The sequence below is a fragment of the Trichoderma camerunense genome (genome assembly GCF_050948025.1).
Source record: "Trichoderma camerunense strain CBS 138272 chromosome Unknown V8C40scaffold_8, whole genome shotgun sequence".
NCBI classification, from domain to species: Eukaryota; Fungi; Ascomycota; class Sordariomycetes; order Hypocreales; family Hypocreaceae; genus Trichoderma; species Trichoderma camerunense.
Window position 1 is genome coordinate 997,345 of NW_028145362.1, and position 20,832 is coordinate 1,018,176.

The following is a 20,832-nucleotide window of genomic DNA, read 5'->3' on the forward strand; positions in this document are numbered from 1 at the left end:
GGCTCATGGGGCTTGTTGATGCCTCTTTGGCCGGGTACCTCAGGTACTTTACCCCGCCATGTGTGGCTTGTGAGGTACCTCGAGCTCTTCCAAAGTTTGTATGGCGGCGAGCCAAACTTTGATATCTCCAAATTTCCTGACTCACATCAATAGCTCCAAAACTTAACATCTTCAGCATCCCGCGCATTCTCTTCCACCAGATCACAGACTTGATTTTTTTGGTTGCCTTCTTTCACACTTCTTGCGCACACAATGTCAGAATCAGAAGCTGGTGCGTCTCCTCTCCTCTCCTGCTGCGACATTCCAACATGTCGATACTGACAATCGCATTCTAGCCCTTGCGCAGCCAGTCTCGACTGAGCTTCCCTTACGAACTCAGCCCGACGACTCGACCTTTGAGTACGCTCATCTCCAGCTGTACCCATGAAACGATTCTAACATACCAACAGCATTGTCGCCACATACAGAGACCTCCTCGCCTCCGATCCCGACCTCACAAAGCCCGTCGCCGCCATCGAATCCCTCATCGCCCTCCTCAACACCGTCCCCTCAACCACCGTATACGAAACCCTCGACACCGTAAAGTCCCATTCCGACCTCCTCATTGCCTCTGTCGAGAACCCGCTTCCCCTCCAGGCGGGAACAGACCTCTTCCTCCAGTACCTCGTCGCTTCGCTGAAGCAGCAAGACGGCAGCTTCGACGCCGTACGGCAGCACCTGTTGCGCAATGGACGCCTGTTTGCGAGTAGGGCCATCGCAGCCAGGAATGGCATTGCGGAAGCGGGGTGGAGGTTCGTCCGGGAAGGCAAGTGCGTGCTGACGCATGGAGCTTCGCGATCGGTTACTGGGCTGCTGGAGCGAGCGGCCAAAAACAGCGAGGGCAAGTTTAGGGTCGTTTACGTACGGGACGAAGTCCGTGCTGAGGAGAGCGATCGCGTGGTCAAGGAACTGCGGAGCAAGGGAATTCCCGTGGCAGAGATTCCAGAGGCTGCGGTGGCGCATGTGATGGGTTTGCTGCGACAGGTTCACATGGTGTTTACGGGTGCCGAAGCTGTGACGCAGAATGGTGGCATCATCTCGCGGATCGGAACATATCAGATTGCCAAGCTGGCGGCACAGGCCAAGATTCCGTTCTACGTCGCTGCTGAGACACACAAGTTTGTACGCAAGTTTCCTCTGGACCAGAGGGATATTGGCTACCAGCAGGAGGTGTTGGACTTTTCAGCTACGGCACCAAGCAAGCAGCCCAAGGATGCTGTCGACTACACGGTAGGTTTTTCTTCTCCCCAATCCCTCATATGTTGGCTTTATGTTGGTATCTGTCAAGTGTGCTAAACTAACATTGGTGGTAGCCCCCGGAACTGATCTCCAACCTGGTAACAGAAAATGGTGTTCATCTGCCCGGATACGTATTTGAGCAGCTCCTCGATATATACGGTAGCTTGAACGGCTGAGAAGCACAAAAGAATTTAAGAATTTCCACATTTGATTGTTTCATACAGTGCGCGCAGAGCACGGGCCAGCAAAGGCTTTCAATTTGCAAGTTTCAGTGAACGTATGGATGCATGAATCGGATTTTGTGACCGCATTGGCATCGGCCGTATGTGCCATGTGACGCAGTGAGTTTGGCAACGGGAGGATCCAATGCTTTATTATTCTCTCTATTGCGACGAGAACAGAAACATCGGTTAGTCGAGATATTTGAGAGAATACTTGGTAGCTACCCTATGCTTCGAATTAGATGCCTGCTCCTATCAATGCTATTTCGTTGCACAGTCTGTTACATGAACCGATAAGGAATCCTTCGCCATAAGATCCTGGCTGTGTTGCAAATGCGTCATATAGCAGCGGCGTCATTGTAAGGCTGTATTCACTATGCCGAGGTTGGTGGAGAAATGACGATATCTATACCGCTGCAAGTTCCCATACGGGGGATTTTCTTCAACTTGACTTGTTGGTTTGAACGGTTACTGGGCTCTGTCTGTATTGTAAGCGCATAACGTATAGAAACATATAATCAACGCATCCATGCCTACGGAAATGCTCTTTTTTTTTTTTTGTAAGCAGCTCGATGCGCGGACTTGACGGGCCGCGTCTAACGGCTTTTAGACGTACAATGTTACTCAACATTCCTGTATATGCAGCTATTCGCCGGCGAGGGATTATAAGAAAACTGCGTCCAGTGTGGGACACATAATGTCATCATAAATGCCTGGATTTAGAGAAGTATAAGTCCGTATCTCTCTGGTTGGGAAGATGTACCAAGTCTGTTGCCCACCCAAAGCTGCTCCATCAATTCAGGTCGTCCAGCTCAATCAAGCTCATTGGTACCTGTAATGGAAACTTCAATAGCTTTGTCTCTTACCTTGTAAGTTTTCTATTTTATGAAGTTGTGTAGGTAAGTATGAAAGTGGGTAAGCTGGAATACATGCTTGTTGCGGCATGTGGTTGCCGGATGTTTAATATATTCCCGAGCGAAAAACTATAAGAACATCGCCATATACATCAACAGCCTACAACAATACGAGAGAAATATGGATGTTACATTGCCGGCAGTAAAGAAGGAGATAACAAAAGCAAATCTGACTCACGGTTATTCAGTGTTTTTAACTGTGGCTCATAATTGTGGTAGCTTCTTCTTCCTTCCTCTTCCTCTTATTGGAGAAGCAAATCTTGAGGTTACACTTTCACGGAGTTATCTCCTCCGTAAAACCGATTCACAGCTTTGCTATATAAGCAAGCAAGAATCGCCGTCCCATTGATAAAATAACTCATACGCCGTTGTAATAGTAAACACCTGGCTAACCAGCATCGTGCCACGACTCTCGAGACAAAATGGTTCGCGAATACAACACCGACACCACGGCCGATGACCTGGTCAAAGATCTTTCGGGGGAGATCAATGGCAAGGTCATTCTCATCACCGGCGTCAGTCAAGGCACTCTGGGAGGCGTCTTCGTCGAGTACGTCGCAAAGGCTGCTCCCGCCGGACTCATCCTTGCCGGTCGCAGCTTGGCCAAGGTCAAAACAACTGCCGATGCCCTCAAGGCGACTCATCCCGCCATCGATATCCGCACGCTTCAGATTGATCTCGCGTCACTTGCTGCGGTGCGTGAGGCTGCTGCTACCGTCAACTCTTGGAAAGATGTCCCTCACATTGATGTCCTCGTGAACAACGCCGGCATCATGGCTGTCCCCTACGCAACGACCGTCGATGGATTTGAGATGCAGCTTGCAAACAACCACTTGGGTCCATTTCTCTTCACCAACCTCATCATGGACAAGATCCTCGCCTCCAAGACTCCTCGTGTCGTCAACATTGGCAGCAACGGTCACAGACTTCACCCGATCCGATGGTTTGACTACAACTTCCGAGTCAGTACTTCTAGCCTTATCTCTTTAGGACCAACAGGGATTGGTCTTGCTAATAAGTCAGATTCTAGGACGGCGAGACGTACAACTGCTGGCATGCGTACGGACAGTCCAAGACTGCCAACATGCTGATGGCTATTTCTCTGGCCGAGAAGCTGGGATCCCGTGGCCTGACTGCCTTCAGTCTTCATCCTGGCACTGTCAAAACTCAGCTCAGTGCCCACATTGACTTTTCCGTCGAATGGCCAGAATTGGGTAGGCATTTGCTTTTGCTTTCATCGTATATCTATACCGTACTAACGATGTGGTCTAGTTGCCGCCGATCGAATGCTTGGAAACTCTGAAGGATGGAGGGACGACTTCAAGTTTAAGACGCTTGAGGGGGGCGTTACTACACACATTTATGCGGCATTTGAACCCAGCCTCAAAGGTAAAGATATCCCGCGTCCAATTTTGCTTTATAAATATGTATAGATGGCATAGTGTACTGACACATGTGATAGAGCACAACGGTGTATACTTGGAGGATGCTCACATCGCTGATCCCTATGTACAGACTGTCAAGCCTTGGGGTACAAGCAAGGTAGAGGCTGACCGTCTGTGGAAATTGAGCGAGAAGCTTGTTGGACAGGAGTTTTCTTACTAGACGATGTGACGAAATTTGTATGAGTGGAATATGCTGTAACGATGGCCTCGAATTTGGAGCGCATAGCACCTGTTTATAGACAAGCTAGACTCAAGCAAGCATGCTGGGAAAAGGATAAGGCTATGAAAGGAATTCAAGTCAAACATCAATGGATGTCATCCTCGATGTGAACATATTGTCTGGGCATCAAAGGACATGTGAAGTCGTATGGTCAGCACCAATTCAATAGTACCATTCATACAGCTTGGCAGTTTGAGCAAGGCTGACATGGTATACAAGACGAGAGCTTTCGTGCTGATAGCTCATGACACCCGGAACCCCGAGGCCAAAAGTCGAGCAGTTCCAGCTCATGGAATTATCACCCACGAGCCATGTAGATGGAGTTACGGACATTGGGATTAGGAAACTTCAAACCGACAACTTGAACACTAATCAAGCCGAGATCCAGGCAACTTGATCCGGGTGGACCCCCCATGCCCATCAATTGTGCAGTACCGGGGCCGTCAATACTAGACACCATCTCCCGTGATTAGGAATCTGTCTGCTAACTCCGTTCCGCAGCTAGAGCATTCACTGGCAGCTTCTCCCGTGGTTCAGTGACGTGTCGCCTGGGCTGATGAGTCCACCGTCTGTCGGTTCTATTGGAAATGTCGGGCAACTTTCCGCGAGTCACAGATAGTACAATGCTAATGTGCACCTCTTTCTACTTTGAGATATACTGCCCTTCGGGGTTCAGTCCGCCGTTTGTTGGTTTAGTAATACGAAGGAGCCACTATTCAAGGCTATGAATGCACTCCGCAATCATGCATGATTCCTTCATCCGAAGAGAGTGGTGGGGGTTCCGATATCTTGAATCTGTCACGACGGGAATCAAATGTGATTTCTATTGACTTGTGTCATACACGGCGCAATTACTCCTGTGCCAATCAGCCTAAGGCTTATATTAGATAATGCTCAGATTAACGCGGTAACCGAGTGAAGCTAGTTTCAGCGAAATCTCACTCCAGCTGCATGAGTTTGGCGAGGCTTGTGGCGGGGTCGCTCGATGTATATCGGAGAAGCAAACAATGAGCGGGATTTAATGGAGAACAGATGGGTAAAAGAAGGGGGCAATCAGAAAGAAATGGAGAGGACCAAGCTTTCAATGGGAATGGTAAATGGATGTGCAGAATAGAGGAGATGTTTGTAGACAGACAACACATGGCTACGTCAAACCTATATGCAGCCGCTGTAAAGTTTGCAATGCTCATTCATGGTGGAAATGGCGTTATCTCACTCTGCGCGCCTATATAACACGGCGTAGCTCCCGGCTTAAGCTTGCAGAATTTCATAGACCCAAATCAACCAAGCGCGAGTTCTCTGGCTGTCCCGTCCCAACTTACATCTTACTACCTCGATCGATCGATTACAACTCGAACCGAACGAAACACACACATGTACGCATGGATCTCGTCATTCGACACCCGCGCGGATATTCGCACGGAACAAAGCGGAGCGGCTAAGACCGGCTGAAATGGGCGAAAAGATGACCGTCTCCCTTGCCTTTCGCGGTCTTAGCAGAGACCACCATCTCGAGCGTGATTTGCCCAACGATGACACATGATTGCTACGGAATCCCGACAAAAAGATGGAGTTGATGCTACTGTATTTTGTGTGCCTGCAAGGGACGGGACGGGAACACGTCTCGAGACACCAAAACGGCTACCGAGTTGTCCGGATCTCCGCAGCTCTTTTGGCGCGATTCACGGCGCCGGAGCAGAATAGCTGTCGTTCCACACCAAAAGACCGCACTGTAGCGTGAAAACGAGACGAGAACTGATGAAGAAGCATCTGGATTTTGCGGCCGTAATTCCATCGAGCTCGCATCCTTCGGCTCGTCGCCCCTTTGTCACGGTGACAAATCTCATCTCTTACGCAAAGAAGGTTTAAGTGGCATCTCTAGCATCAAGCCAAGCGGAAGTACATGCCTCAAGTGGCTTTAGCAGCTCCTACGGCTGAGCAGAAAAGCCAAAGAGCTCAGGTACCTGTATTTCTATTCTCGTTAGCATTTGACTTCCACGGCTAGCTCTCTCCTGGTTTACGTGAGGCACACAAAGACCCCATCTCCGTGGAGCTCCCTCGCTAGCTAGCCCCCAATAAAGCCTGCACGTTGGCTTCCAGCCTTGCAAGGGTTGCTGGAAGAATATGCCCGACGAAGAGGCAATGATTCCAAACAGTGCGGGCCCATCATTGTATTCTTCTGGCTCTCGCGCTGGAGATTAGCTTGTAAACATCCCACTGCCTTACATGGGGACCCCCATATGCTGGATCATCCTGACCATTACCTCCATCAGGCTTGGAGCATCCCGCCATGGCGCCCGGCCGGTGGTTTGACGGAGCCGGTGTCTTGCATCATGGCTGCGTAGCGGACCCTCACGAAGCTTTCTCTCTCCCTTGCTGAGCCTTTTGAGAGTCACAGGCTTCGGCATGTCGGGGAGGGGAAGTGGTCCAGTAAACTCACCAGGACATCTCACTGCTACCCCCCCGAAACGGGCGTAAAGTGGGAGGAGAGGCTAGAACGTTGCAGTGGCCGTGTACGAGCTGAAGACTTGGCTATCGATGCCGGCGTGCAGCTTATTCCATGTAGCTGCTGGGTAGGCCTGCCCTGTTCTGGGTTTAGGATTCAAGCCATGACGGCGCCTCGACATTACGTAGATCGTGGTTCGACATGTCGCTTGGCGTCGACCTGTGCCTGGATTCGCGAGAGAGCAAGAGTAGTATATAGATAGCCTTCGGGGGGCGGTGTCATGGCTTGCCGCCCCCCTCATTCCGCGTTGCTTTGGTATTCACACTTTATACTGTTTTATTTTCAAACCCGGAGCAAAGCCTTTGATATATACCCACGATTAGAGAAGAAGAAACCACCATCACTCCCACGCTGCGTGTTTTCTCCCCTTTCTCCAACTCGCAAGTCGTAGTCACAATGCCCGCTGTCAAGGAGTCCGTCCTCCTTGCGCAGCAGCACCTCACAGACGACGCGATGGCGCTCAAGACCACCAAGGCCACGACGAGGCCGCTTGACATCATCGATATCCAGAATGCGCGGATCGATATTAACCTCAAGGACGAGATCCTGACTCAGATGAACCCCGAGCAGGGCCCTCGCACGCTGCCCACACTGCTTCTATATGACGAGAGGGGGCTTCAGTTGTTTGAGGATGTATGTCCATGTTTTTTCCCCTCCAAAAAGGATTGAATCTCCTCTTTCCCTTTCCCCCCTACCTACCCTGTCCTAGAAGCGTGTGGCTTTGCAGTTGTGTAACCCAAGCGATTGCCAGATTACATATCTGGACGAGTACTACCTCACCAACTATGAGATCGAGCTCTTGAAGAAATCGGCGGCCGAAATGGCCAGTAAAATCCCCGAGGGAGCCATTGTGGTGGAGCTGGGTAGCGGGTTAGTCTCAACCTTTTTTTTTCAGCTTTGTCTTAGAATGCCAGCTTGGTGTTTGTTGGTGTTGTTAGTCCTAACTTGGCTTTTTTGCCTTTGACAATAGAAACCTGCGTAAAGTCTGTCTTCTTCTGCAAGCATTTGAAGATGCCAAAAAGAAGATTGACTATTTCGCACTGGATTTGTCTCAGACTGAGCTGGAGCGCACACTGGCAGAGGCTCCCGAGTTTGAATATGTAAGCTGCCGGGGCTTGCGCGGAACTTATGACGATGGTTGCGAGTGGCTCAAGCAGGAGGCGATGCTGTCTCGCCCAAAGTGCATCCTGCATCTCGGCTCTAGCATTGGTATGAAGCTTTTCTTACTATTTTCATGATGTTGGTGTGATTGACTGACAATTTTTGTTTCAACTTTTTAGGCAACTTTAACCGTGATGAGGCGGCAGATTTCCTCAGATCGTTTGCAGAGATTCTGCAGCCCACAGATCTCATGATTGTCGGCGTCGACTCATGTCAGAACCCCGACAAGGTTTAGTAAGTGCATACGAATAAGAGCAGAGAAGAGATGATTAAGAAAGGGAGCTAACGCAGGAATCGCAATAGTCATGCATACAATGATAGCAAGGGCGTCACACATCAGTAAGACAAACATCACGAGTTATCCAACGCATCCCACGAGTATGGAACTAATATCAAATTAAATAGGTTCGTTCTCAATGGACTCACCCATGCAAATGAGATCCTCGGCGACGAAGTCTTCAACGTCGAAGAGTGGAACGTCACTGGAGAGTATGTCTACGACGTCGATGGTGGCCGTCACCAGGCCTTTGTCTCCCCTCTCGAGGTCGCTTCAGTTCTGGGACACATCATCAAGCCCCACGAGCGCATCAAGATTGAGCAGAGCTTCAAGTACTCTGACATTGGTGTCGCCAAGCTGTGGAAGACGGCCGGCTTGGAAGAGGTCACCAGATGGAGCCACAATGGTGAATACGGTATGCTCGGACCCCCTCTCTTCCCTCTATTATACAGCCAACACTAACATGTTCTGCCAATTTCAAGGGTTACACATGCTGAAAAAGGCAAAGATGCCCTTCACCAGACTCCCAGAGCTATACGCCAGCGACACACTGCCTACCTGGGCTGATTGGGAGAATCTCTGGGCGGCGTGGGATACCGTCACCCGAAAGATGCTCCCCGACGAGGAGCTCAACGAGAAGCCCATCAAGCTGCGCAATGCGTGCATCTTCTATCTCGGCCACATCCCCGCCTTCTTGGACATTCAGCTGAAGAAGACGACAAAGGCTGGCGGAACAGAGCCCGTCTATTTCCACAGCATCTTCGAGAGAGGCATCGACCCCGACGTCGACAATCCCGAAATGTGCCACGACCACTCAGAAATCCCCGATGAGTGGCCTCCTTTGGAGGATATCCTGGCTTACCAGGATCGTGTCCGCGAGAGACTGCAAAAGATGTACGCCAACCCTGAACAATTGGTCGGAGAGGTGCGCCGCGCCGTCTGGATTGGCTTCGAGCACGAGGTGCTTCACCTTGAGACTTTATTGTACATGCTGCTCCAGAGCGACAAGACGCTTCCACCACCACACACGGTGATTCCGGATTTCCCAAAGATGGCGCAGAAGGCGTATGCACAGCGTGTAGCCAATGAGTGGTTTGAAGTCCCTGAGCAGACGATTACCATTGGAATGGACGACCCTGAGGATGAGCACGACTCAAAGCGTCACTTTGGATGGTGAGAGATGCCATTTCCTAACTGATTAGTTGAAGTTGGTCTTTTCTGACATTAGTTTAATTCACAGGGACAACGAGAAGCCCGCAAGGCAAGAAAAGGTGCATGCGTTCGAAGCCAAGGGCAGACCCATCACCAACGAAGAAGTAAGCCCATAATCGCATGTTTTCAGCCATCTCGCGAAACAAAGCTAACCTCAACTACAGTACGCCAAATACCTCATCTCATCTCACATCGAGGCCCTCCCCGCCTCATGGTCCATCATCCCTCCCAACTACCACCACAACACCAATGCCACAACTCCCGGAAAGCCCATCCTCAGTGAGCTTCCCGAGAGCTTCATCCACGATAAGGCCGTGCGCACCGTCTATGGACTGGTGCCCCTGAGATATGCCCTCGACTGGCCCGTTTTCGCCTCGTACGACGAGCTTGCTGGCTGTGCCGCCTGGATGGGTGGAAGAATCCCCACGATGGAGGAGGCTAAGAGCATATATGCATATGTCGAGAGGCAGAAGGACATTGCCAAGCAGAGCAAGTTGTCGAATAAGGTTCCAGCAGTCAATGGGTAAGTCAATGAACTATCTTTTTATCTCCGAACCATCAAGACAACTCATATAAGCTAATCACCGATTTACAGTCACCTCGTCAACGACGGCGTCCAGGAAACTCCCCCATCGACAACCTCCCCCTCGTCCCTCTTCGCCGATCTCAGCAACACCAACACCGGCTTCCTCCACTGGCACCCTGTTCCCGTTACACCCAACGGCGGCTCCCTCGCCGGCCAAGGCGAGCTCGGGGGCGTCTGGGAGTGGACCAGCTCCGTCCTGCGGCCGCACGAGGGGTTCCGCCCCATGAGCATCTACCCCGGGTACACGGCTGACTTCTTTGACGAGAAGCACAATGTCGTGCTAGGCGGCTCGTGGGCGACGCACCCGCGCGTGGCCGGCAGGAAGAGCTTCGTCAACTGGTACCAGAGGAACTACCTGTATGCCTGGGTTGGAGCACGCTTGGTGCGAGATTTGTAAAGAGGGATTTATGAGAGTTGGGGGAGAGACAATGTTGGACGGTGAGACGGGGTTGGAGGAAATAGGAATACTATGTGGGAATTCTATGGACAACCAGATTGACAACAACTTTGGGATATCTACGTCGGAGCAAATGTGATGGAAACGTTTTTGGAAGCGTATAAGCGCGGACGGTCATTACAGCGTGCAGACACAGTGTCATGAGCTCAGCTCAGCTTCAGCTCGATTTAGCCCACTCCTTGCTTTACAATATTAACATAACATGACTTTCTTTAAAAACTTAAGATGCCGGTGCCCATCCTTCAGCTTATAGAGCAACAAGACATATGTCAAGTTTTAAAGGCCGAGGCCGAATGACCGGTCTCCCGGCCTTACTAAGGCCATGACAAAGACTGTAGTTAATTTGTCTGTGAGAACTAAACGTATGACTCGTGGAAAAAAACAAGAGCGTCTCGTCTCATAATAATCCTGCCGGGTTATCCGGTGGGTCTGGAGGGCTGATAAACCCATGTAGTGGTATTCATAATGAGCAATTTTGCGTGGTAGTGGACGGAGTAAACTAAACAATAATTCCAGACTTTCTTATTTAGGGTGGCTATATAAAGGATGTGTCGTTTCCCCCTTGTTTTGAGAGCTTGTTTGATGTTTCCTTTTTTTGGTTTTTGGCTGGGGGTTTACCCAGTTATGCCTTAATACGACTGTAGATGATTGCAGCCATGCTTAGCAAAACGCCTATCAGAAACAAGATGCAGAACAACTATTCGCAACGCCAACAAGGCCCAAGGACAAAACGAAATTCGGGATAAATAACAAAAGAAAACGTCAAACTCAAAAAGCAAAAAAGGAGTATGTATCATCAAACGTCTACATCGGCGGCATTTGAACCACCGAGTCGCGAATCGCCTCGTCAACGTGCCCCCTCCTTATCCCCGGACACGGCCCCAAGCACACAGCCTTGGCCGCCAGCCGCATTATTAAGTTGTCCAGGTTGAACATGATGTTAATGTGCTCCGGGTTGTTCTGGTGGTGCATCGCCATGTCCATCGGCAAGACGTGCGCGTCGACGTCCGTCGTCCACGAGGTCGGCGTAAACATCTTCATGCCCGACGGCACAACTTGGACGTCGCGCTGCTGGCCAAAGACGGTGTAGTCGGGATTAGCGGCGGCGAAGGTTTCGAACGAGGAGGAGTCGGCCGGCATGAGCAACGGGTCGATGAAGTTTGCGTTTCCGCTTGTGTTTGTGCCGCTGCTGCATGTGAGGGGAGCTGGGTTGGTCTGCCGGACGAGACGAACCGGGTTGTGCCTGTTGGCCTCGTTGAGGTCCGTCGTCTGCGCCGCCAGGCCGACGTCGAGGGGGATTGCTAGGTTCAGCATGTCAGTGTTTGGAGAGTCTTGCCGGATGAAAATCCCCCGCTGCTCGAGATACTCTTCCACGTCCGACGCCTCCAGCCATTCCCCTTGCAGGTCCGGCAGCGCCGTGGACAGCACCGTCCGCGTGCGGCCAAACTGCAGGCGCTGCAAGTTCGGAGGCGCCATCCGCGGCACCATGGAGTTGGATTGGCCCTCGATCAGCCGCAGCATCTTGGGCAGATGCCGCGAGGCCATGGGGCTGTGCTCGGCGTCGAGCTCGAGGTCCTCGTCTTCAATGTGGATGTAGCGCATGGTTCTTGAGAGCAGGTTGTCGCGGCGGTCAAACTGCAGCGGCAGAAGCATGGCTGGGAGCAGACACATGACGGGCGAGCTGGTGAGGTTGAGGATGTCTGTGGCGCGGTCCACGCACGCCCGCATCAGCCGCTGCGAGATGGACACGGGCTTGGGCCGCAGGTAGTGGTGTCTGGAAGCGTCCCGCGCCTCCTGGGAGAGGATGTAGATGGAGCCGTCGTCCTTACCGTGGGAGTCGGTCATGGTGGCCAGCAGACGGTCGGCCTGGTCAAACGACGGCCACTCGTCTGTTTGTGCGCTCCGGGCGATGGCCATGATGTTCATGGCCGTCTTGTTGAGCTGCAGCACAAACTCGGACGGCAGATCCTTCTCCTTGCCCGATGATAACTCGTGGAAGCGGATAAACTCGTCCAAGGAGCTGTTGAGGGCCTTTTGCAGGGCGTCAGCCCGGGCCTTTGTCGTGGCGAGCTCATTCTCTTTACGGCTGCGATAGGACCGCTGAGCGAGTCGCATCCGAGACCGACGCTGTGATGAAGAAGCTGGAGTTAGTATTCAGTTTTCTCTTGTTTGTCTTTTCTTGTTTGTTTTCTCTCTCTCCTTCTTGTCCTTTTCTCTGTGTGTGAGTGTGTGCGTGCAATTTTTTCTCTTTTTTTTCTCTCTTCTTCTTCTTCTTCTTCTTCTTCTTCTTCTTCTTCGTCTTCGTCTTTTCTTTCTTTTTTCTTTTTCTCTCTCTACAACACTTGTTGGTTTACACAAGAAGCAACAACAAAGCAACGAGAGGAGGCCATTTTGATTGTTTGTCTTCCTCTAGCGCCTTGCCTTGATTTTGTAGAGAAGAGACAGGGGAAATTGTTGGCTCGCTTCTTCGCTCCTCGTTTGGCCGTTGGCTCGCTTTCGTTCCCACTCACCGAATTATCGTTTGGATCCGCGGGCAGGCTGTCCTTCATACGTGGACGGCCGGGCCGTCGCTTCGTAGGAGCCTCTACGCCAGTATCCGCAATCGTATCCGCCGTCTTGCCGCTACTCGCACTCATGATTAGAAACGAAGGATTCAAAAAGTGTGTGACCCTGTGACAGCGTGATTCGACGGAAGATTGATGTGCGATGGATACACTGATTTGTCTTCAATTTGTCTCTCTTTGAACAACATTGGATGGTTGACCGTCGCTCCTGAACGTGAGGCCGGAGATGACAAATATTTAAATTGTCGGAGTAAGACAAATTAAATCATGCGAGAGCCGCCTATTTGCTTGCTCCGGAATCGACCCACTTCTCCGCTACTCCGCCCAGGCGACCCGGAGCTGAGCCCGGAGTTGAAGCCGGCACTAGTTTTTTGGGTGCTGTTTTCGGATATAGTATTTATATGATTCGTGCCTCGAAAGGGGACTTGATGTGACTTGATTAGTAGTGAGGAGTCGGACATAGCGGCGTTTGCAGCTCTCGTGCGGTCGTAGTCCAATGTGGTAATTCTCGACGCTTCCAGTTGTGCGGATTTCGCTGTGAAATGAGTCGGTGGCCATAACGTTATGTGATGTGATGTGGGATGCCGCAATGATATGCGGCGTTGGCGTTGGTGAGAAGCGATGATGGAGCTGGAGCAAAACACAACATTGCTTAGAATATCAGTCTCACAAAGTTATCGTCTATGTCTTGTCGACATCAATCTGTGCATATATAAACTAGTGTGGCCGGACTGCCATCTACCAGATCACCAGCACTAGCTTCAATCCAACAGTTTCATTGATATCATATCCATCGTTCTCAAAGAATTCTAACAGTCTCACACTTTTCAAAATGCCTTCCACCGTCTTGAAGAAGCTTGGCAAGAATGGCCCCGAAATCCCTCCCGTCGGATTCGGTCTCATGGGCATCGGTATCGACTGCTACGGCGCAATTGGGTAAAGAAAAGCCGTCAGGATTATCTAATCACTTCAACTAACGAGCGGTATCAGCAACGACGAGGAGCGCTTTGCCGTGCTCGACCACGCGTGGAAGATTGGCTGCACTCACTGGGACACCTCGGATGCCTACGGCGACTCTGAGATCCTCATCGGAAAGTGGTTCAAGCTGCACCCTGAGCGCCGTGCCGACATCTTTTTGGCCACCAAGTTTGGCATTTCGGCAGAGGTCCAGGCGGACGGCACCTACAAGGGAACTGTCAACAGCACTCCTGAATACGCCAAGAAGGCCTGCGAGGCAAGCTTGAAGAAGCTCGGAGTTCACTATATCGACCTGTACTATGCGCACCGAGTTGACGGAAAGACGCCTATTGAGAAAACGGTCCAGGCCATGGTCGAACTCAAGAAGTAGGAAGCCCACCTGTCTAAACTTGTCAACGATATTCTTTATACTAACCAGGGGGCCAACAGCGAGGGCAAGATCAAGTACTTTGGCTTCTCTGAAATCTCCGGAGACAGTCTCCGTCGAGCATGCGCCGTTCACCACATTGCCGCTGTCCAGATTGAGTACTCCGCCTGGGCTCTCGAGACGGAGGGCCCCGTGTCCAAGTATCTCCTCAAGGCCTGCCGCGAGCTGGGTGTCGCCACCATCGCATACTCACCCCTCGGCCGCGGAATGCTGACTGGGCAGTACACCAACACGGCGGAGCTGGAGAAGACGGACTACCGAAACAGCGTTGAGCAGTTCAAGGGCGACAATTTCAAGAAGAACCTGGAGCTGATCAACAAGTTCAAGGAGGTAGCCGCGAAGAAGGGCTGCAGCCTCTCTCAACTTGCGCTGGCCTGGCTGCTTGCCCAGGGCGACGACATCTTCCCCATTCCCGGCACCAAGAAGACCAAGTACATGGACGACAACTTCGGCGCTCAGAACGTTCGTCTGACTCCGGACGAGGCCGGTGAGATCCGGAAGCTGGTGGAGAATCTCGGAGTTGCTGGCGACCGGGATGTGGCCTTTAACCAGTATGCTGACACGCCCGCTCTGTAAGGGCTTATTCTGGCGCTCCGAGTCGGAATGGAGTTGAGCCCCCGGGCAGGAGAGAGCTGTTTTTAGAAGCGTCCATGTAACGTGTTATCAAAAAAGGATAAACTGTTGTTGATACTGTACTTGGTGTTTTGTTCTGTTCTGTTCTATCCAATCTTGTTTGATGGTGACGATGACTTCATGTTTGTTTGTTTGTTTGCTGTGACGAGATGCGTTGATTGTGGTTTGACAGCTCATTTACAGAGTGACAGGCAGAGTGGAGGGACAACGTGACTGCGCTGCACATGTACATATGCGGTAGCCCGTGTCGGCAGCCCGCCTGGCTTGTATGCGAAATAAATCGACAATCGTCCACTGCATATGGATTTTTTTCTCTCACATTTCTATATTTAGCCTCAACAGCGCTCAGCTGTGAAAAAGCCTCAATCCCGCCCGCAGACAGGTGATACTTGCAGGTACTTTGCTCTGCTGAGATCCGGCCTCAGGTGAGAAAAAAAAAAAATACAGGCAGAGCGTTGCGTTTCTGTTGAATCGTCTTGTGGACTTCACTTACCAGACAGCAATGGCAGTTTCATTCAATTCGAGCATCATGATATTAGGTGTCTATCATTCATATTCCATTCTTCACACCTATCTTTTTTTTTTATCGCCGACCCGGTGATTATTTTTTTATCCTGACGCTGTTGGTTCCTCTTCACGTAGCAATTCAATTTCCAATGCAACTTGTCGCGTCGCACGCATTACTATTGATGCCTTGCAGCAGTCCATCGTAAATCATTTCCCCTTTCTCTCCTTAACCGCCACAGGCTCACTCTCCCTCTCTCCTTTTTTCTCACCATCCCGAAGTCTTGATATCCCCAATTCCTCCCCCAAGCGCTGGACCATCCTCATGCGCCCAAAAAGAAACAGCTCCAGAAAACCCTCCCCAGAAAACATCGTCAGGGAATGTCACAGCCAAACTCCGGCTCCAGACTCGCATCGCCCCGCACGCGAATCTCGGCCAGCGGCAGCCAAATAGGCTAATTGCCCCAATCGTGAAAAAAACAACATACCATGTGTACCTTTTTCTGGTGCCACGTCCTCTGTCCATGTCCGTACGAAAAGGACTGCGCCATGGCCAGGAACCGGATCGTCTTCTGGGACGGCATGTGGCGTCACAAGACGGCCAAGCAGGCCCCTGTTCCGAACTCCGGGACGACGTGTGAGAAGCGCAAGGAGAGGTTCGGACAGGACGCCGCGCCCGACTGGAAATGTCCGTTCCGGGACTTGCTGGGGTGGATGGTGGAGTTGACGTACGTGGTTGATACGAAGCCGTGTGCTGAGTGTAGACACAAGTGCAAGGCTCACTTTGACAAGAGGACGGAGGAGGAGGAGAAGGCGGCCGAGGCTGAGCGGGAAAGGGAAAGGGAAAGGGGGGATATACCACAGTGATTCTAATGATTCGGTTCGATGTTATGGGCAATGACGACATGAAGCATGATGGATGCCGATATGAGTTTGTTCGAGTGCGGAAATGATTTCAGCCTGGTATTGGTATTGGACGAGTTGGGATGGGTAATGGGATGAGAGGCGGCCCTTGGATAGGGGGCTGGCTTTCAAGTCGCGGAGACTGGTACTTGATGGTATCCCAGCGCCATCTTTATTGCATTATTGATGTTGACAAGCATAAGCAAGACTGTCAGTCAAGTCATTCGAATTACATAGCTTATGATATACGAGAAAGAAAGCATACTGTTTCAACGCAAATGACACGTTGCAGTGTCAACACAGATACTCTCACTACCGCAGTTCGTACCTATGTATAGAGTAGTAGAAAGAAGTGATGATGAAAGAAACATTTATAGTAGCACCTAAATGCCATAATGAAGAGAGTCATCAGGGTATGTCCAGTTAGAAGTGTCCGCGGAAAGACAGGTACATATATCAAGAGCCCTTTGAGACAATCTACGTAGCCCATCGAGTCATACCTTACGCCTATGGACAATCGGCTGGAAACAATGACAACGTCTTATTACATACAGGTACTCACGCTTCTCTGAATACATGCTCCATCTGAAACCCTCTAAACACGAATCTGGGTTACACTAAATCGATACGCAGATTCCCAACCGACTACATCTGTATGCACTCAGGAGCTGCTGCGTTACCCTGCAGGCAGCCATGCGATCCACACTGCAAGGCTGAGCATCTCCATCCACATCCCCATCCATATCCCCAAACAAACCCCCCCTCCCCTTGGATTCACTGCTGTCCTCCCAACACGGCATCAATGACCAAGACAAAAAGGATCCTTTCATCCTCATCTCTTGGCCCGGAAATTTCCCCGGATGGCATGATGCACTCACAACTTCCCCGCAAACACGGACAATTATGCACCACCCAAATTGCGGGGGGACGATTGTGCCGGCAGTGTCGATCTTGGCCTCATGAGATTCGTCCGAAGCCCCGGTTTTCAAGCTACGAGAGCAGCCTTTTCTACCAAGAATCTCCAGAACGTAGGGCTATGCAGATACTTCTCCCGGAACGGCAGTTGTTTGCGTTGCTCATGTACGTGGAGAAAGCATCATCATGCCATGGAAGATCCCCGCAGCGGCAGGCCAAAATACCCGTCGGCTCGACTGTGATGGCTACGTATAAAAGCATGGCATTTTTTTTTTACAATGATGAAGTTGGGTTTTAATGGGCAAAGAGGTTTATGTGCCTTTTCGATTGATTGGAGAAATTCGTCAATATGAAGGTTGCTGTTGTGGCCGCGTTGGCCATGAGCCAGACCGGCGTGGCGGCGAGGAAGTTTTGGACTTCGAAGCCGGCTGATCCGGGGAATGTGTTGATGACTGGATTTACCATTGGGAATGGGAGACAAGGAGGTGAGCTTATCTGACTTAGTAGATGAATAAATTGTAGTTGTAGGTCACTGACGAATGGCCACATATATAGGTTTACCGCTGGGTATTCCCGGTGACGATTTGCTTTGTCTCAACGATGATAGCATCTGGCGTGGTGGCCCGTTTGCAAACTCGGTAAGACATGATGACTCTACAATGATTAAATACACTGGGCAACTAAGACGCAAATAGAGCTACACAGGAGGGAACCCTTCATCATCGCTGGCTCACTTCCTGCCCGGAATCCAGCAGGCAATCTTCCAGAATGGAACCGGAGGCAAGACTTCAATACAAGCAGTGTGTTTAGAGACGTCACTGACCCTTATCATCAGATGAATCTGCATTATACGGCGGATCAGCTGATTACGGCTCTTATGAAGCACTTGCAAACCTCACAGTCTCCATTGAGGGAGTAACCAAGTACTCAAAGTACAAGAGAACGCTGGACCTGGAAACAGCATTGCACAGCGCCGAATTCACTGCAAACGGAGCTACTTTTTCGACGTGCGTGAGATATTATCCCCTTCCAGATCCCCTATACTTACTATTGCGTCCAGTGTGCAGTTCTGCTCCTTTCCCGACCAAGTCTGCGTCTACCACGTCAGCTCCAACAAACCACTCCCCCAGATCACCTTCGGCCTGGTCGACAATTATCGCACCAACCCGCCTTCGACCGTCAAATGCTCATCTAGTGGCATCTGGCTGAGCGGACGAACTGTGGCCGACGACGGCGAGGGTCTCATTGGCATGAAGATTGATGCACAGGCTCGTGCTCTTCCTTCTGCCGGACTGAAAGCTACATGCAACAGCAACGGCCAGACTGTTCTCAGCACAAAGTCTGTAAAGTCGGTTACTATTGTTGTGGCCTCGGGCACAGAGTACGACGCAACCAAGGGCAATGCTGCTCACAACTACTCTTTCCGAGGAGCGGATCCGTATCCTGGTGTCGTAAAGACGATTAGTGCCGTAGCCAAGAAGAGCTACAACACGATCCTTCAAAGCCATGTCAAAGACCACGGAGAGTGGTTCAACAAGTTCACTTTGGATCTTCCTGATCCCCATAACTCTGCAGACGTCGACACGATGGATCTGCTCACAAACTACTCGACAGAAAAGGGAGACCCCTTTGTTGAGAATCTGCTGGTTGAATATGGACAGTACATGTTCATTGCTTCGTCGCGGCCTGGATCGCTGCCCCCGAATCTGCAGGGTTCATGGGCTCCGGATGGAAACCCGGCGTGGAGCTCTGACTACCATATCGATGTTAATGTGCAGATGTAAGTGATTATCTTGTCTGGACTTCCATCATGCAGAATCAACTAACGGGGAATTCATTAGGAATCACTGGCATGTCGAAAAGATGGGTTTGGGCGGCCTGACTGATCCCCTGTGGGACTTTATGACCTACACCTGGGTTCCTCGTGGGACGGAGACTGCAAATCTATGGTACAACGTGAGCGGCTGGGTTGCCTTTACCAATACCAATATCTTTGGCCATACGGCGTGAGTAACAAGCAAATGTGTTGCGAATCCTTCTTCTGACGTTCAGTAGGCAGGAAAACGACGCAACTTGGTCGAATGTCGCACATGACATTGCCTGGATGAGTATGTTTTCAATCGCTGATGACAGCAGAGAACGGAAAGACATTACTAATCACGTTCGATAGTGGCACACGTGTGGGATCGCTACGACTATGGCCGTGACAAGAAATGGTATGCCTCTGTGGGATATCCTCTCATGAAGGGCGTGGCGAGCTTCTGGGTCGACATGATGGTACCGGACGAATACTTCAAGGACGGCACCTTGGTTGCCAACCCTTGCAACTCACCAGAGCATGGTCCAACAGTACGTTGAGTCTGGAGACGTCTAATTGTTTGGAGAAGATGCTGATTAAATCCTTGATAGACGTTTGGGTGTGCTCAGTTCCAGCAGGTGGTCTGGGAACTCTTTGACCACATCATCAAAGACTGGGACGCATCGGGCGATACCGACACGGCCTTTTTGAAGCGGGTCAAAGAATCGTACAGCAAACTTGATCCGGGCGTCCATGTTGGAAGCTGGGGCCAGATCCAAGGCAAGTGCTTAACATGTATCAAAGAGAGACAGACAAGGAGGCTGAGCTAACTCCCCATCAGAATGGAAGATGGACATTGACACTAAAAACGACACGCATCGTCACTTGTCTCACCTGTACGGATTCTACCCCGGCTATGTCATCTCCAGTGTCTATGCAGACAACAAGACTGTCATGGATGCCGTCGCCACCAGCTTGTACTCTCGCGGAAACGGCACCGAGGACTCCAACACGGGCTGGGAAAAGGTCTGGCGAGGAGCGTGCTGGGGCCAACTTGGTGTCACCGATGAGGCATACAAAGAGCTCAAGTACACCATCGACATGAACTTCGCAGCCAACGGACTATCGGTGTATACAACTGGCAGCTGGCCATATGAAGTCACTCTGCCCTTCCAGATCGATGCCAACTTTGGTCTTTCAGCAAATGCGCTAGCTATGCTGTATACGGACCTGCCCAAGAAATGGGGTGACAACAGCGTTCAAAAGGTGATTCTTGGACCGGCGATTCCCAAGGAATGGGCGGGTGGAAGTGTGAAAGGAGGGAGTTTGAGAGGAGGCGGAACGGTCGATTTTAGCTGGGACGATGAGGGAGTCGTGAATCGGGCGGTGGTGCATGGGAGAAGGTTGCCGCTTGTCGTGGTGAATAAGAATGGCAAGGTGCTGGCAAGGCACTGAAGAGACAGACAATGTTAGCTGAGAGAATGAAAGAAAAGAACCAACAAATATTGTTGTGCAGCAATCTCAATCTCAATCTCTTTGAAAGATGGATGATGAAAGATGAAAGATGCGAGGTGGAGATTTCCATGGGATCAAAAAAAGAAACGCACTGGAAGCTCCCCCCCAGTTTGCCGCTAAATAAGCAACGGCGCCTGTAGAAGCTTAAATTAGCGCACCGCCCTTGTGCCTGGTGGCGACTGTGGCCAATGAATGACGCAGCCCGCATCAGAGGCGTCACCAAACTGGCGCTTGCACGGCCAACCAAGAGACGCCGTGATGACGTTTGCATGTGACGGGCGCCTGTTTTCTAAGAATAAAGGAGGATATCACCATGAT

General features: G+C 51.0%; 7 protein-coding genes across 7 annotated transcripts; 6 read left to right on the forward strand and 1 right to left on the reverse strand.

Moving 5' to 3' along the window:
• Nucleotides 1-102: 102 nt before the first annotated feature.
• V8C40DRAFT_244262 (translation initiation factor eIF2B subunit alpha) lies at nt 103-1,822 on the forward strand. The gene is made up of 4 exons (XM_083215616.1): nt 103-271; nt 336-399; nt 450-1,269; nt 1,353-1,822. The coding sequence occupies exons 1-4, from the start codon at nt 253-255 to the stop codon at nt 1,452-1,454; spliced, it is 1,005 nt and encodes a 334-aa protein (XP_083073728.1). The 5' UTR covers nt 103-252; the 3' UTR covers nt 1,455-1,822.
• Nucleotides 1,823-2,783: 961 nt separating this feature from the next.
• On the forward strand, nt 2,784-4,250 carry V8C40DRAFT_244266 (uncharacterized protein). The gene is made up of 4 exons (XM_083215617.1): nt 2,784-3,375; nt 3,444-3,627; nt 3,686-3,802; nt 3,876-4,250. The coding sequence occupies exons 1-4, from the start codon at nt 2,836-2,838 to the stop codon at nt 4,016-4,018; spliced, it is 984 nt and encodes a 327-aa protein (XP_083073729.1). The 5' UTR covers nt 2,784-2,835; the 3' UTR covers nt 4,019-4,250.
• Nucleotides 4,251-6,832: 2,582 nt separating this feature from the next.
• On the forward strand, nt 6,833-10,501 carry V8C40DRAFT_244273 (C-type lectin protein). Its single transcript, XM_083215618.1, has 10 exons — nt 6,833-7,217; nt 7,336-7,454; nt 7,555-7,793; nt 7,865-7,979; nt 8,049-8,084; nt 8,151-8,437; nt 8,505-9,195; nt 9,263-9,338; nt 9,399-9,757; nt 9,830-10,501. The coding sequence occupies exons 1-10, from the start codon at nt 6,981-6,983 to the stop codon at nt 10,215-10,217; spliced, it is 2,547 nt and encodes an 848-aa protein (XP_083073730.1). The 5' UTR covers nt 6,833-6,980; the 3' UTR covers nt 10,218-10,501.
• Nucleotides 10,502-11,081: 580 nt separating this feature from the next.
• On the reverse strand, nt 11,082-12,913 carry V8C40DRAFT_265546 (bZIP transcription factor; the record flags this gene model as incomplete). The annotated part of the gene is made up of 2 exons (XM_083219667.1): nt 11,082-12,404; nt 12,788-12,913. The coding sequence occupies 2 exons, from the start codon at nt 12,911-12,913 to the stop codon at nt 11,082-11,084; spliced, it is 1,449 nt and encodes a 482-aa protein (XP_083073731.1).
• A 760-nt stretch (nt 12,914-13,673) lies between these two features.
• Nucleotides 13,674-15,136, forward strand: V8C40DRAFT_287180 (NADP-dependent oxidoreductase domain-containing protein; the record flags this gene model as incomplete). Its single annotated transcript, XM_083222663.1, has 3 exons — nt 13,674-13,777; nt 13,832-14,185; nt 14,249-15,136. The coding sequence occupies 3 exons, from the start codon at nt 13,674-13,676 to the stop codon at nt 14,820-14,822; spliced, it is 1,032 nt and encodes a 343-aa protein (XP_083073732.1). The 3' UTR covers nt 14,823-15,136.
• A 278-nt stretch (nt 15,137-15,414) lies between these two features.
• Nucleotides 15,415-16,452, forward strand: V8C40DRAFT_215842 (uncharacterized protein). Its single transcript, XM_083212165.1, has 2 exons — nt 15,415-15,588; nt 15,666-16,452. Exon 2 carries the CDS (start codon nt 15,873-15,875, stop codon nt 16,248-16,250), a length of 378 nt encoding a protein of 125 aa, XP_083073733.1. The 5' UTR covers nt 15,415-15,588; nt 15,666-15,872; the 3' UTR covers nt 16,251-16,452.
• A 580-nt stretch (nt 16,453-17,032) lies between these two features.
• V8C40DRAFT_244285 (glycoside hydrolase family 95 protein) lies at nt 17,033-20,515 on the forward strand. Its single transcript, XM_083215619.1, has 10 exons — nt 17,033-17,686; nt 17,757-17,839; nt 17,897-17,981; nt 18,037-18,208; nt 18,262-18,981; nt 19,043-19,207; nt 19,257-19,309; nt 19,372-19,550; nt 19,611-19,779; nt 19,841-20,515. Exons 1-10 carry the CDS (start codon nt 17,551-17,553, stop codon nt 20,452-20,454), a joined length of 2,376 nt encoding a protein of 791 aa, XP_083073734.1. The 5' UTR covers nt 17,033-17,550; the 3' UTR covers nt 20,455-20,515.
• Nucleotides 20,516-20,832: the final 317 nt, after the last annotated feature.

Bases quoted from the DNA above. Each gene is read 5' to 3' on its own strand.
- V8C40DRAFT_215842 (XM_083212165.1), top strand. From the start codon at position 15,873: ATGTGTACCTTTTTCTGGTGCCACGTCCTCTGTCCATGTCCGTACGAA.
- V8C40DRAFT_244285 (XM_083215619.1), top strand. From the start codon at position 17,551: ATGAAGGTTGCTGTTGTGGCCGCGTTGGCCATGAGCCAGACCGGCGTG. The intron at 17,687-17,756 runs GTGAGCTTATCT...CCACATATATAG, and splicing joins TGGGAATGGGAGACAAGGAG to GTTTACCGCTGGGTATTCCC. The intron at 19,780-19,840 runs GCAAGTGCTTAA...ACTCCCCATCAG, and splicing joins AAGCTGGGGCCAGATCCAAG to AATGGAAGATGGACATTGAC.
- V8C40DRAFT_244273 (XM_083215618.1), top strand. From the start codon at position 6,981: ATGCCCGCTGTCAAGGAGTCCGTCCTCCTTGCGCAGCAGCACCTCACA. The intron at 7,980-8,048 runs GTAAGTGCATAC...GAATCGCAATAG, and splicing joins CAGAACCCCGACAAGGTTTA to TCATGCATACAATGATAGCA. The intron at 9,196-9,262 runs GTGAGAGATGCC...TTTAATTCACAG, and splicing joins TCAAAGCGTCACTTTGGATG to GGACAACGAGAAGCCCGCAA.
- V8C40DRAFT_244262 (XM_083215616.1), top strand. The intron at 400-449 runs GTACGCTCATCT...ACATACCAACAG, and splicing joins CCCGACGACTCGACCTTTGA to CATTGTCGCCACATACAGAG. The intron at 1,270-1,352 runs GTAGGTTTTTCT...CATTGGTGGTAG, and splicing joins AGGATGCTGTCGACTACACG to CCCCCGGAACTGATCTCCAA.
- V8C40DRAFT_244266 (XM_083215617.1), top strand. From the start codon at position 2,836: ATGGTTCGCGAATACAACACCGACACCACGGCCGATGACCTGGTCAAA. The intron at 3,376-3,443 runs GTCAGTACTTCT...GTCAGATTCTAG, and splicing joins GGTTTGACTACAACTTCCGA to GACGGCGAGACGTACAACTG. The intron at 3,628-3,685 runs GTAGGCATTTGC...GATGTGGTCTAG, and splicing joins CGTCGAATGGCCAGAATTGG to TTGCCGCCGATCGAATGCTT.